At 43.2% G+C, this 14,846-nt stretch overlaps 1 protein-coding gene across 5 annotated transcripts in view; it reads left to right on the top strand.

Annotated features, from left to right (window-relative positions):
• Positions 1-14,594, top strand: part of myh14 (myosin, heavy chain 14, non-muscle) — a 29,430-nt gene extending 14,836 nt beyond the window's left edge. For 2 of the 5 annotated variants that reach the window (XM_018680393.2, XM_018680391.2), the window contains exons 17-45: positions 382-450; positions 1,396-1,601; positions 1,687-1,808; positions 2,038-2,107; positions 2,192-2,352; positions 3,121-3,229; positions 3,520-3,651; positions 3,782-3,988; positions 4,175-4,312; positions 4,400-4,523; positions 4,710-4,881; positions 4,977-5,189; positions 5,304-5,448; positions 5,540-5,746; positions 5,889-5,993; positions 6,138-6,290; positions 6,491-6,739; positions 6,846-6,959; positions 7,045-7,143; positions 7,230-7,442; positions 7,540-7,701; positions 7,796-7,924; positions 8,030-8,118; positions 8,203-8,326; positions 8,412-8,620; positions 9,143-9,251; positions 9,763-9,935; positions 10,137-10,160; positions 10,934-14,594. In XM_018680393.2, coding sequence (XP_018535909.1) covers positions 382-450; positions 1,396-1,601; positions 1,687-1,808; positions 2,038-2,107; positions 2,192-2,352; positions 3,121-3,229; positions 3,520-3,651; positions 3,782-3,988; positions 4,175-4,312; positions 4,400-4,523; positions 4,710-4,881; positions 4,977-5,189; positions 5,304-5,448; positions 5,540-5,746; positions 5,889-5,993; positions 6,138-6,290; positions 6,491-6,739; positions 6,846-6,959; positions 7,045-7,143; positions 7,230-7,442; positions 7,540-7,701; positions 7,796-7,924; positions 8,030-8,118; positions 8,203-8,326; positions 8,412-8,620; positions 9,143-9,251; positions 9,763-9,935; positions 10,137-10,160; positions 10,934-11,123 — 4,217 coding nt within the window. In that variant the 3' untranslated portion in view covers positions 11,124-14,594. The remainder of the gene's footprint in view (positions 1-381; positions 451-1,395; positions 1,602-1,686; positions 1,809-2,037; positions 2,108-2,191; positions 2,353-3,120; positions 3,230-3,519; positions 3,652-3,781; positions 3,989-4,174; positions 4,313-4,399; positions 4,524-4,709; positions 4,882-4,976; positions 5,190-5,303; positions 5,449-5,539; positions 5,747-5,888; positions 5,994-6,137; positions 6,291-6,490; positions 6,740-6,845; positions 6,960-7,044; positions 7,144-7,229; positions 7,443-7,539; positions 7,702-7,795; positions 7,925-8,029; positions 8,119-8,202; positions 8,327-8,411; positions 8,621-9,142; positions 9,252-9,762; positions 9,936-10,136; positions 10,161-10,933) is intronic. The other 3 variants (XM_018680396.2, XM_051076164.1, XM_051076163.1) reach the window with 2 other exon arrangements.
• Positions 14,595-14,846: the final 252 nt, after the last annotated feature.

Here is a 14,846-nt window from a genome sequence, read left to right as displayed (position 1 = left end):
ACTGATTTACATGTTCCTTCTCAGCTTTGTACAGTAAACCTTAAACTCATGGACTTCATGTGTGTACAGTATACAAAAACATATGTCAAAAATGTGGGTAATGTACTTTTAAGTTTATCTTTAAGCATTTCTGATGCAAAATGTACTAACTTGACTGTATTTCTTTCTCCTCTCTTTCTCTATGATGCAACTATACAATCTTCCTGCTTTCTTTTATTTCGGCTCATCTCTGCCCTTCCTTCTTGTTCTCTCCTCTGTTTGCTTTGCTCTTTTCCCTCTTGTTTTTTTTCTAATGCCTCTCCACTAATATGGTGCTCACCTGGGCTCCTTCTCTCCTTTCCTCTCATCTTTCTCCTTGTCCTCTCCTCCTTTCTGTATTAGATATTCAAACTCTTCCTCGTGTGTACTTCTTTGACTCCTATGCCACACTACAGGCTAATGGCTCCGACAGTAGGTTTTTCTCCTCCTCCGTGTGTCACACTCACATTCCTCACTCCCTCTTCTGCTCACATTACTCTATTGTTTTCTGTCTGTCCACTTTTTGATTGTCGTGTGCTTTTTTGTGTCATCTTTGTTTCATTTTTAGTTGATATTTGTCCTGTGGTGTTATGAGCTGTACCTATAATTCATTCTTTTCACATATTATCACTGTGCTGTTGCTCTCTTTTTGCTCTTTTAGCAAGTTTTGGCTTTTAGTGACAGTGCTGTGCTTGTGTGTTGTGGCTTTTTCCATTTATGCAGAAGTAATTCACTTTAGTTTTGTAGAAATTTGAGTGTCAAGGTAGCAGCATGCTCTCCATTTGTTGCAAAAGCCAAATTCAGCATCACATAAGAGTTGTACTGCACAATACAGACTCACGCGACTGCCACTGGAAGAGTTTCATGCAAACCAACCATGTGCAAGCAGAAATGTGATCCTGAATCAGCTCTAGAGATGCAGCAAAACATTGACATACTCACAGTTAAATAGGTTTATATAAGAATGATCATTAATGCAAGAGTATGTCATCCAATACAGCTGTCAAGTCAAGAGAAGAAATAAAGAAATACAATTATCTTGGACTTGACAGACAGACCTGTAGTTGCGCCTGTCTAGACATGTCTGAAGTTAACAAGTTGAGCTGGAAAAGCTTTAACTGTTATGCTCTTGTTTTGCACTAAGAAACAAAATATCCTTCTTTATTTTTCCTTCAAAAAAACCAAACTACTGCATCTCTATAGAGCTTTGTATCCATTGTTAACCACATGATATCATGTGTCCAGAGCCATGATAGCAGATGTGAAACCAGGTGTGAAATGTTTATGCCATCATCATGGCACAGACATCACCATGCCAAATTAATTCTACTTAATTGATGCTGATACTGAGACTCTGCTCTCTGTGTTTTCGTCCAGTGGACAGGATCGTGGGTCTGGACCAGGTGTCGTCGGGAGAGAACAGCGGCCCAGTCACATTCGGAGCAGCAGGACTGAAGACGAAGAAGGGAATGTTCAGGACTGTTGGTCAGCTTTACAAAGAGTCTCTTACCAAGCTGATGGCCACGCTGAGAAACACCAACCCCAACTTCCTCCGCTGCATCATTCCCAACCACGAGAAGAGGGTGAGACAGAAAGGACAGGCATGTGGAAGAAACCTGATGTCAACGGGAGAAAATGTTTGACTGTTGTTTTTTTCCTCTCTCTCAGGCCGGTAAGCTGTCTCCCCACTTGGTTTTGGACCAGCTGAGGTGTAATGGAGTTCTGGAGGGGATCCGTATCTGCAGACAGGGCTTCCCTAACCGCATCCCATTCCAGGAGTTCAGACAGAGGTCTGTGTGTATGTGTGTGTGTGTCTGTGATTGTATTTTTTCACCACATAAGCAGTTGGACGACAAATCAGCTACCTTTCATGACCATCTGTCCCCCTCTCTGTCTCTCTCTTTCGTTCCCGCACACCACATGTTTCCTCAAGCACTTTCTCTGGCACCTGTAAATGACCTTTTTTACTCAATCTCAGCCTCGAACATGCACACTCACCGAATCGCACTTGTCTTCCAGATATGAGATCCTGACTCCTAATGCTATCCCTCGCACCTTCATGGATGGCAAACAGGCATCAGAACTCATGGTAAGTCATTTTTTCAGTAGCTGCAAACATACAGTATGGTGTTAGATCGACTGACCAACCGCTGAACCCTGTGTCCTCATTCAGATCAGTGCTTTGGAGCTGGATCACAACCTGTTCAGGGTGGGTCAGAGTAAAGTCTTCTTCAGAGCTGGAGTCCTGGCTCACCTGGAAGAGGAGAGAGACCTGAAGATCACTGACACAATCATACGCTTCCAGAGTGCCGCCAGGGGCTTCCTAGCACGCAAGTAAGAGTTTTAGCAAAGAGTAAACATTGACAGAGTGCAAGGTATGATGGACACAAGTTTATTTAGTTTGTAAGCCACACAATTTGTAAATATTTGTTATATCATTTCATTCCTCACCCACTCAACAGGAGAACAGGAGAAGGCAAACATCTAACACTGGTGGGGAGGCAGTTTTGTATTTCGCTCTTAAAGGAGCATTAATATTTAATCTTTTCTCAGCCCCTATTAGTGACACAGGAATTGCAGCAACATTGACAGGTCTCTGGCGCAGCTTATGGAAGCTTGTAAATTACATAAATAATAGAGTTATAATTTTACAGTGGAGCCTAGCCAATTAGAGGTAGTTAAAAATGTAATATTCATGGATTCATAGTTTGATGAATCTGTAATTACAAGACAAGTTTATTTGTATAGCACAGTTCATGCACAAAGGCAATTCATGGTGCTTTACATAATGCAATAAAAACATTTTTTTAGAAAAAGCAGCCAAAAAAATGTCCTAAGTGTCTCTAGTGATTGCCCTGACTAATGAAACTGCTTTGTCATTTTCTTTTTTTTCTTGACTTGTGATACCAGTCACTCAGTGTTAGCGCTTCCCCATGACTGAGCAGTGGAGATGATGTTAATTAACGACCCAGTCGTCTGCCTGCGGATGTTATTTTCTGCTGTAATTTGCAGAATCAAAAGAGTACAAATTTTTTTAAGCATTCAGAGTTTCTTTTTCTTCAGAGCCCATCTATTTTTGTTGATTTATTGTGTCTTTTTCAGAGCCTTTTTGAAGAAGCAGCAGCAGCTGAGCGCTCTGAGGGTGATGCAGAGGAACTGTGCTGCTTACCTCAAACTCAGGAACTGGCAGTGGTGGCGGCTGTTCACTAAGGTACTGTGAATGCTACTATATCATGACGCAGGCATTAAATAAGTGGCACTGTGTAAAGACCCTGAGTTTATTTTTACTCCATTTTACTTGAACTTAGTTTATTTTAGTTACATGAATGAAACAACAAAATTCACATTCAACAAAATTAATAACAGAAACAAAGGACTTCAGATCCATGACAAGGGAATGAAAAATAACAGTAGCCCAATTCATAAAATGAAATAACTAGAGGATGCAGGGATGTTGACGTCCGTCACATTGACCTCTGACCCTTGCTCTGGTCCTACCAGGTAAAGCCCTTGCTGCAGGTGACCCGGCAGGATGAGGAGATCCAGGTCAGGGAGGCTGAGCTTCAGAAGGCGAAGGACAAGCTCACCCGAGTGGAGCAGGACTACACCGATCTGGACAGGAAACACGCTCAGGTGAACAAACCTCCATCTTATTCAGCTGACCGGTTTACTCCTTTTTCGCCCTACACTGAAATCACTTTGCTTGCTATGAATCAGTCCCTCTCTCATCACTCTCTCTCTTCCTCTGTGTGTCACGTTTTAGCTGATGGAGGAGAAGGCAGTGCTCGCTGACCAGCTGCAGGCGGAGGCGGAGCTGTTCGCAGAGGCGGAGGAGATGAGAGCCAGGCTGGCCAGTCGGAAACAGGAGCTGGAGGAGGTGCTGGGTGAGCTTGAGAGCCGATTGGAGGAAGAGGAGGAGAGGGGCGTGCAGCTGACCAATGAGAAGAAGAAGATGCAGCAGAATATACAGGTTAGGAGGGATGTGTTCTTTTTTCTGCCAGAGTTGTTTACTCATGAAAACAAAGGAAAATCTCTGTCCAAACATCTCTGTCCAAAACATGGACTTTGGATTATGATTTTTAGCCTTGTCTGCTCTTGCACCAGTCTGTCCCTGTCCTGACATGTTGCTTAAATTACTTTACTAATTCTTTGTCAGGACCTGGAGGAGCAGTTAGAGGAGGAGGAAAGTGCCCGACAACGCCTCCTGCTGGAGAAGGTTACCTTAGAGACGAAAGTGAAAAGTCTGGAAACCGACCTGCTAAATGCAGTGGAGCAGAGAGACCGACTTAGCAAGGTGGACATCACATTAAAACTTTGTGTGTGTGTGTTGTGTATATATTATTATACATGTTTTATAACCCTGTACAATATTATTGTGCAGGAGAAGAAGCAGTTGGAGGAGCGTCTGAGTGAGGTGACAGACCAGCTCACTGAGGAGGAGGAGAAAACCAAAAGTCTGAACAAACTCAAGAACAAACAGGAGGCTGTCATTGCTGACTTAGAGGGTAACTGTCTTAATGTCATTCCACAGGCAGTTTACAAGTGTAATGTAACTCATTTTGATATGGTACAGTAGCATACTGTGATTGCTGAATGTTATTTGTCTTAAGCTTGAAGAAGACACAGTGATTTTATGTGAAAATTTATCACTGGTACTCTCCGATCATAACTTGGGTCATGGCTTTGCACAGAGCGCCTGAAGCGTGAGGAGCAGGGTCGCTTGGAGCAGGAGAAGTGGAAGAGGAGGATGGAGAGTGAGTCGGTGGAGGCCCAGGAACAGCTGTCAGATCTGGGCATGCTGGCTGCCGAGCTGAGGGGCAGTCTGTCTCAGAAGGAAAAGGAGATCACCATCTTACAGGGCCGGTGAGACACACATGGAGAAAATAACACGAAAAGGACAGTTTAAGAGTTTCCATACTGCAATCCTCGCGTCATTCATCTCTCTCTGTTTCTGTTAGGTTGGAGGAAGAGGGTGCTCGTCGTGCTGAAGCTCAGAGGGCGCTGAGGGAGGCCATGTCCCAGGTGTCTGAGCTAAAGGAGGAAGTGGAGAATGAGCGAGGGATGAGGGAGAGGGCAGAGAAGCAGAGGCGAGACCTGGGGGAGGAGTTGGAGGCTTTGAGAACTGAGCTGGAGGACACTCTGGACACCACAGCCGCCCAGCAGGAGTTAAGGTAAATAACAAATAATAGAAATTAACATGAGGTTAGAAAAAAACTAAAAATATTTTGTGTTTCTGATTATTGAATATTTTTAACACCCTTTGTCCTCCTTCCTCTCCTATACAGGTCTCGTCGGGAGGCAGAGTTAAGCGAGCTCCAGCGATGTGTTGAAGAGGAGACTCGCCGCCATGAGGCCCAGCTATCAGAGCTGAGAGTCAAACACAGCGCTGCCATAGACAATCTCCAGGAACAGCTCGACAACAGCAAGAGGGTACGAGAACCACATGCCTGTGCTCAAAAACGCAGATATGTATAAACGTGCACCCTTGCTCATCATGTGTCGTTCGTGTTCTCTCTTTCAGGCACGCCAGTCCCTGGAGAAGGCCAAGGCGGTGCTGGAGGAGGAGAGGCAGAATTTGACATCAGAGCTCAAGAGTCTCCAAGCGAGCCGCACAGAGAGCGAGAGAGGTCGTAAGAGGGCGGACAGTCAGCTGCAGGAGCTCAGCGCCCGTCTGACTCAGGCTGACAGAGAGAGGGAGGAGAGGGAGGAGCGAATGCACAAGCTACAGGTGCAACAGGATTTAAGGCCACTGATATCGAACGATAATATACCAATGTCAGTCATATCTGGTCAAGTTGGTGTAAGCAGATCCTTGTGCTGCTTGTATTTTACTTTCTATTGATAGATTTATCTCCTACTCTCTCTTTCAGTGTGAGATCGAGTCTCTCTCCAACAATTTGTCCTCCTCTGACTCCAAATCCCTTCGGCTCTCGAAAGAGGTCAGCAGCCTGGAGAGCCAGCTGCATGATGCAAAGGTAACAAACTGAAACACGCACAGACACCAGGGTTGAGGTCAGCTGTGTTGTTAGGCTTTTTGGGCTACAGCCACAGACGCTTTTTGTACTTTCACCAAGAGTTCAAAAACACACTCTGTCACTTGGTCTTTTCCTCTCTCTCAGGAATTGCTACAGGATGAAACTCGTCAGAAGATGGCTCTGGCCTCAAGGGTGCGAGCGTTGGAGGAGGAGAAAAATGGACTGATGGAGAGACTTGAGGAGGAGGAGGAAAGAGCCAAAGAGTTGACCCGGCAGATCCAGACCCACACCCAGCAGGTAAATCAGAGACCCATGCAGGCTGTGTTTAACTCGGGAACTAATGTTTTATCTCATTCGATAGATACAGTATCAATATTTATAGTTTCCAACAAATTCCTCTGATAATTAAAAAGTAGACCAAGGGTGTAAAATCTGTGTTTAGATGGTTGTTGCTTTATGAAGTCTCAGTAAATATATCCATGACTCCCCCACTGCAGCTGGCAGAGGTTCGTAAGCAGTCGGAGGAGGTGAACACAGCGGTGGAAGCCGGAGAGGAGACGCGCCGGAAGCTCCAGAGAGAGCTGGACAGCGCCATCCAGAGAGAGCGCCAGAAGGAGGAGGAAAAGGAGAGAGTGGAGAGGCAGAGGGAACGTCTGAGGGAGGAGATCGAGGACATGACGCTGGCCCTGCAGAGGGAGAGACAGAACTGCACCGCTCTGGAGAAAAGGCAGAAGAAGTTCGACCAGGTTAGAGAAGCTCATCGGTTTTGCTTCCAAAAAATCTGACTGAGCCAATATTCCTGAAATGCCTTTCTCTGACCTTTCACTTTACCTCCTTTGCTTTGACCTTCAGTGTCTGGCAGAGGAGAAGGCGGTGAGCGCTCGGCTGGCAGAGGAGAGGGACAGAGCGGAAGCAGACAGCCGAGAGAAGGAGACGAGATATCTGGCGCTGTCCCGAGCCCTGCAGGTAACTATTTGGGAGCAAACAGCACAAGGAAGTTTGATATGTATCTGCAATTGTGGTGATTAATCGTCTTTGTTTCTGTATGTAGGAAGCCCAGGACCAGAGGGAAGAGCTAGAGAGGGCCAACAAGCAGCTCCGTGTGGAAATGGAGCAGCTTGTAAACCAGCAGGACGACGTCGGCAAGAACGTAAGAATCTTCCTCTCAGGGCTCCTTTTGTTATGTCTCTGTCTTAGCTCCTCAGCGAGTCACCTTCTCATCTGCTCCTGGATCAGGTTCATGAGCTGGAGCGAACCCGGAGGAGCTTAGAAACAGAAGTCCAGAACCTGCGCGTTCAGACGCAGGAGCTGGAGGAGGAGCTGGGGGAGGCGGAGAATTCAAGGCTGAGGCTGGAGGTCACCCTGCAGGCGCTCAAGGCTCAGTTCGAGAGGGAGATCAGCACCAGTGAGGAGAAGGGAGAGGAGAAGAGGAGGGCGCTCAGCAAACAGGTAGAGAGAGGAAGGAGAGAGGAAATCGCAGAAGGCGTTGGCTGCTTTTCCTTCCTCCACATCACAACATTTTCTTATGTCCTCCCTCCTATGCCAGGTGAGGGAGTTGGAGATCCAGCTGGAGGAGGAGAGGAGTCAGCGATCTCAGTCTGTGTCCTCCAAGAAGCAGCTGGAAGCAGAGCTGCAGGAGGCCGAGGCCCAGGTGGAGACAGTCACCCGTGGCAAAGAGGAGGCCATGAAGCAGCTACGGAGGCTGCAGGTAAAACAGAAATTTCCCAAAACAAATGAGCACTGATTTTCTACACTTGTCAATGTGTACTGCCATTCTAATATTTGATTTTTATTTTCCACAGGGTCAAATGAAAGAAATTCTTCGCGAGCTGGATGAGACCAAGTTGACTCGGGACGAGGTGATCGCACAGTCGAAAGACAGCGAAAAGAAAATCCAAACCCTGGAGGCAGAAGTCCTGCAACTCACTGAGGTGTGTGTGGTTTAACTGCAACCCAGCAGCAGTATCGTTATGGAATGCATTTAATATGGGTGTTAGCATTGTAAATAACATTCATGTGTCCCTGTCTCTCTGTAGGAGCTGGCTGTGTCAGAGAGACAGAAGAGACAGGCTCAGCAGGAAAGAGATGAGATCGCTGATGAGATGGTCAACAGCAGTTCTGGAAAGTTAGTACTTTTACTACAAGTATATTGTGTTATTCGGTGTGTTGGTGGTTGTGTTACTATTACTAAAATGTTATGTTTGTCCAGAACTGCATTAAGTGAAGAGAAGCGAAGGTTGGAAGCTCGGGTCAGTCAGCTGGAAGAGGAGCTGGAGGAGGAGCAGACTAACTCTGAACTTCTTGCAGAGAGACAAAGGAAGACAGCTCTGCAGGTACGGTAGATATATCTGCACGCACACACCGCTCTCTCTGTCACCTCTGCATTTACACACATCTGCTGCTCTGCTCGTGCTCCAGGTGGAGACTCTGACCGTGCAGCTGCAGGGAGAGAGGACTTTGGCCCAGAAGGCGGAGGCAGCTCGGGAGCAGCTGGAGAGGCAGAACAAGGAGCTGAAGACCCGGCTTGGGGAGATGGAAGGAGCCGTGAGGGGCAAACACAGGCTCAGTGTCGCTGCCCTGGAGGCCAAGATAGAGTCGATGGAGGAGCAGCTGGAACAGGAGAGACAGTGAGAGAAACAGAAAAGCATCAGAAAACATAGAGTAGCTAACAAGCATACAAATACAAAAAAGAAAAGAGAAAAAAAAACATTCATTACCTGTAAACTGAGAAATAATGATAAAAATATAAAAAAAATCTTAATAAAAACCTGTACAGTAAAAATAAAATACTAACAAGCTAGTGAGAGTACCAAGTCCATTACAGTCTTAATTCCCTAATTCCCTGCTGCGTCTCTGTAGATACAGTATATGCAACATTTTAATGACAGTCTTGCCCACACAAACCACACTCTGTGACCATGACTTTAAACAATTAATGTCACAATAAATACTCCACCTCTGAGGCAGGTCAGCCGTTTCCAACAATGGGACAGAAATATGGGATATGTGGTTTACAGTGGTCTAAAGTAAAATCTAATTGTTAGAAAATATGCAGTTAATCAGGAAGCCATTAAAGCACAATTAGAGGGAAATATTTTATTTTGATAGATCATCTTTAATTGCTTATAATGACCTTTTGTGTCTCTCAGGGAACGAGCGATTGCCAACAAACTGGTGCGAAAGACAGAGAAGAAACTGAAGGAGGTGATGATGCAGGCAGAGGATGAGAGGAGACACGCAGACCAGTACAGAGAACAGGTAAGAAAACAAACATTACCCTGACTTTTCCAGTTATGGTTAGTACACACAGAACAATATAACCAGGGACAAAGCATTAAATAATCATTTAATGGGGGCCACGTCAGCTAAGCTAGTCGCCATAATTGTGCCCCAGGGCACAGAGAGTGTTGAAAAATCATCCCTAAATGAGTGATTTATCCGGCTCAGTCCAACCTAATCCTAATCCTGCCCCAGCATCTGTGTGTTCATTGGGAAGGTAGAGTGCACACTGCTCCGAAAAATAAATCCCTCAGACACACTAGAGACACTGACTCTCCTCCCAAAACATCATCGGTGATAATCTGCCAGGTTTAATCTGACTCCTGATCCCTATCAGTCCTCCTGTTCCCAGACTAATCTCTCTTTTTATATACCCGTCCCCTTCTCTCTCTTCTTGTTCCCCTCTTTCCTCCGATCTCACGTCTCACCCTGACCTCTGCAATGTGCTCTGTTCTTTTACTCCTCTGCCCCCGACCCCTCCTCCTTCCAGCTGGATAAGTCGATGGTCCGACTGAAGCAGCTGAAGAGGCAGCTGGAGGAGGTGGAGGAGGAGAACTCTCGCTCCAACGCCCAGAAGAGGAAGCTTCAGAGGGAGCTGGAGGAGCTCACCGACAGCAGTCAGACCATGACACGAGAGATCACCTCCCTCCGCAGCCAGCTCAGGTAACCACGAGTGTGTGTGTTTGTCTGTGTGCATGTATTTTTTTGTGCTTGAATGAATCATCATTTATTCTTGTTTTGTTTGTTTTTAACTCCCCCATTAACTTGATATAATTTGCTTTGCTTTACTTTTTTGTTGCGTCCATTTGTGTCCCATCTAACTCTGACTCACTGTCCATCTGTCTGCGTCACACCAACACTCAGCGTCCCTGAATGGAGAACAGATAAGTAGGTCACTGTGTGTATTATTTTTTTGTCATCATTATCATTATTATTTGTGTGTTTTCTTGTGTGGAGACTCTAAAATATAACTACAGTTCATACAGACCATATGTTGGACATTTTGCAAACATTTATTTATTTGTCTGCTTAAGTTTGTGCATTTCATCTTTAGTTGTGTAACCTATTTAAAGGAATAGTTTAATATTTTGAGAATACATTCATTTCTTTCTTTGTAAAAGTTAGATTAAAAGATCAATACCACTCTCATGTCTGTTCTGTAAATGGGAGTAAAGTTACCTTTGGACAGAGCCAGGCTAGCTGTTTCCCCCTGTTTCCAGTCTTTATGCTAAGCTAAGCTAACCAGCCGCTGCCTGTAGCTTCATATTGAACGTACAAATAGTGGCATTAATCTTCTCATTATCTCTCAGTTTGTTGTTCAGTTCCTCAGAAGTGTTTGTCAATCCTTGTACTGCTGCTTTAATCTGCAGTCTGTTTTATATTTTGGTAAACTGAAAATCTGTAGGTTTTTAACTGTAGATGTTACTTTAGGTTCTGGGAACTTTTGACAGGCATGTGTCACTGTTTTCTGAAACTTTATAGACTAAACCATCAATTAATTTACAAATAATAAAAAACAATAATGGAAAAATGTTTGTGGTAGCCCTAGGTTTCAGTACATAACAGTAATTTTCCAAAGAAGTCACTGCCCGTGGTGTGTTTGCTTCTTGCTCAGCTGGTTCACAGCAGGATGTACTGTAACCATCTCTCTTCTTGTCCAGGCGTGCTCCTTTGCCCCTGGCGATGCGTGGTCGCAGAGCGTTGGTCGATGACCTCTCGTTGGAGAACTCTGACTCGGAAGAGCCCCCGGCCTCTCCGACTCCCTCCTCTGGGCTCCCGGGAACCCCGACTCCCTCCTCTGAACACAGTCTGGATCCTCCTCCACCCTACAGCGTCAACAACACAGAATGATGCACACACAGGCTCAGTTACACACAAAGCATACACACACACACACATACACACACACACACACACACACACACATGCATGCATCGGCCTCTCACAGCCTGGACTGCTCAGGGGTGAAGGAGCGACATGCGCTCACTAATACTGTAGTTTATAAAAGTTAACGAACAAAGTCATATAGGATGCAAACATCAGGCGCTATAACTATGAAACAACCTCTGATATATTGATGCTCTTTAAGATTTTGCCTCATTTTTTCTGAACAAGTACAGAAATCATGTAAAAATGAAATTTTGCAAAGAGGCAACCGGAATTGATTTCTATTTTGTAACAAACTGTGACGTAAAAAAAATCAACATAACATGGACTGGGAATTTCTACATTACTCTGAATTACATCTTTGTAATGCACTTCTGAGAAACTAAACTACATCTCCCAGAGTTCCAAGGGGAAGGTGAATTATTACCAACTAATTTCATGATGCTGTACAGTACTTAGAGAGCAGAAAACATTATGATGGTCTTGTCTTTTACATTGGGAGGTATTTCAAAACTAAGCCATGTTTAACCCTTTGATGAGGATTGAGTAAATGTACAATCTGATTTCACAAAGGGCTGCTGGAGGGTGAAATTACTTCTGAGAGGTGTTAAGACAATCTATATTAATGATACACGAAATAGCCAACAATAGAAATCAAATACAGACATGGAAAAGAGAATTTCACCTTCTTTACGAGCTTGTGTTTCGTGCAAATGGGATTTCTGACATCTTCTTATGTCAGTTAACCTCAAAAAAACACAGATGAAAGTTGGAATAATCTGGAAAACAGAAAAAACAGTGAAGGACAAATAACAATATTTAATCAAACTCGTGTTAAAATGATTGATTAGAAACTGGGAAGCATTACACTAAGTTCCGTAACATATTGATCTCATTTTCATGTCATGCTGGTCACAATTTTAGTATATTTGGTCATAAAGATCAGCTGACATGCAGTCACACTCGCTGCAGGTTATACTGAATGATAAATCCTTTTTCTATAGATTAGGAACAGTATGTTGTTAGACAATGCAGTAGGTAGTATTAGATAGTTTCTTTAACTAAAGTCTTAACGTGTTGCTTCAGAAATTTGGATTTGTATAATTTATATGAAATACAAACTTAAGTTATTGATTGCTGGTTGTTTTCTGTACGACTCCGTCTCGTGGGGGGAAGAAGCATGTTAGTCTGATTATTTCTGCTCCTGCTGACAACTGATGTCAGCCTGGACTGGATTACAATGATGGACAGCTTAGACTTGTTTCAGTCAGCGTTACAGAATCAGGTCTTTTTGCATGAGAGACCTTTTCTGGTTTAAGTCATTGCTGGTGTAGAAAACAACAACAAACTTTTGGATTGTCTGCCACAGCAACATACAGTAACTACTACTGTATCAATTTATCTTTTTATCCAAAGCAAAACAAATTGTGATGATGGATCTTTTTTCTTGTCTTGTTTTAGACTGATAAACACATCACATTTTATTTTGACAAGCATCTTGTACATTGTAATTTTGATTTTTACTGATTAACTGTGTAAATTATCAATCAAACAAAGCTTTTGTGTTTAACCAAATGGTGGGCGTATGGATGAGAAAAAGGGACTTAAATTTGTAGTAAACGTAGGATAGCTGTAGAGTAGATGACGAGTAGAGGCTGGTTAGGTGTTCTACTATCATCCAGTGACTCTGTTGGATGATGTCTTCAGTAGAATAAACTCAGTCTCTACTCACAGTTCCTGTTTAGAACATTGTAGAATAACTGAGCACGAGACTAAGCATTTTCAGATACTAGTAGTATTAGATAAGAAATGACAATGGAGGCACTGAGGAATGAATTTTTATGAAGCAAGCGGCAAGTAGAACAAAAAGTAGATTTTTTTTTTTTTTTACCCTAGCTGTCAAAACTCAAAATGACATGCACGTGTGTTTGTGTAACCAAACACATGCAGTTTGATTACGACCCTGCTGTGAAACAGGCAGTATTTTTGTGAAACCTGGTTTTAAAGACATTTTCCTTTTAAGTGAAACATCTCCATTTCATCATTTAATAGATGATGGTCATTTTTATTTATTTTAGTTTTGTTTAAGACCTTCCTCAGCACCTGTTTGCCTGTCACAGCTTTAAGGCTGTCCGGGATGTTAATGCGATGTCTAGTTTTTGACACAAAGAGAAATGGTTTAAAGGAATAGTTTGACATTGGGAAATTTATGTACTTGCTGAGTGTTAGATGAGAAGATTGATACTACTTTAATGTCTGTGTGGTAAATGGTATAGCTTAGCTTAGCCTAGCATAAAGACTGTAAACAGTGGGAAACAGCTAGCCTGCCAGCCAAGCGTATTCCTAAAATGCTAAACTATTCCTTTAATGAACTGACACATGCTGCTTAAGTTAGAAAGAATGTCACTGGATTTTTTCAATTGGAACTAAAAGATAAAGATTGTGTTGCTAAAATCACAAAGGAATTGTTCTGAATGTTGTTTTTCTGGATTTATGTCCACACTGTATGGACATAAATGGTTAATGATCCAGTGGGTGTTTACCGTTGATTACACACAAGACCAGTACAGTAGTTTTCGGTAATCAGGGTTGTCATTACTGCCCCCTTTTCTTCCATCTGTTTACGTTTATATTGCACTGACAAAACAAGACCAACAAGCGTGTACAGTACTCAACAGGCCTGAAGTCCCATTTGTATTCATAACTTCAGCTTCTTATTCTTCTTTATTTTTTTGGCCATACCAGGTTCACCATAACACATTTAGTGACAGGTGTGGAAAGATCAATCAAACCAGTTGGGTCAAGACAGAGTTTGACTACTGATGACATATATTTAACACCCTATTAAAGGGTTTTATTTTTTATTTTCTGTATGTACAATTATTTTATTTTAGCAATATGCAAAGGATTTTTGTTTGAAGCTGTGTTTTTTAAAGATATTGTGTAAATGCTGCACTTTAGCCTACACACTACCAGTGGAGACAAACACAGCCGGACACTGTCAGCACATCACGTCTGCTTTGTCAGGTTATGATTTATCACAAAGAGGCTGACATAGCATTAAGCCAAATGAGCTGACATCACGTGTCATCACAATACAACCTGTCACTCTGAACTATTCACTTTGATGTTGTGAATTTCTTATCAGCATCTAAACGTGGCGACTGTGCTCACGCCTTGACAGACCAAAATCTGAAGACATGTGGGTTGAACTGCTGGAACGAGAACAGATCTGTTCTGTTCACCTGTAGCAAGAGACAAGGCCGGTGCTTCTCTAAGGTGTTATTTTTTCTCTCTGTGTTTGTTTATGGCTACTGTGGAACTTGAAACATTTTGGAAATGTGTTTTATTGTTTTAGCCTTTTTTTTTGTTAATGATGCTGTAATGATAAAACATCTGACTGGGGTTAACTTTAATATATGTCGTTGGTTTTGATCTTTGTGTGTCTGTGTGTTTCTTTCCACAGGTCGGGTGTCCACACACACACACACACACTACACAAAAATGCACACAACCCACAGAAAACAGGAATTGTCCCACAGCATTTGTCAAGTTTATTCACATCATAGATATTTGACTCCACTTTAACAGTAACATTTCATACTTAGGACATAATACCACTGTAATCAACACACAGATTTACACACACACACTCACACACACAGCTCACACAACAGTTAAAGCCTT

Source organism: Lates calcarifer, linkage group LG15 (genome assembly GCF_001640805.2).
Source record: "Lates calcarifer isolate ASB-BC8 linkage group LG15, TLL_Latcal_v3, whole genome shotgun sequence".
NCBI classification, from domain to species: Eukaryota; Metazoa; Chordata; class Actinopteri; family Centropomidae; genus Lates; species Lates calcarifer.
This window is presented reverse-complemented; position numbering and strand designations above follow the sequence as displayed.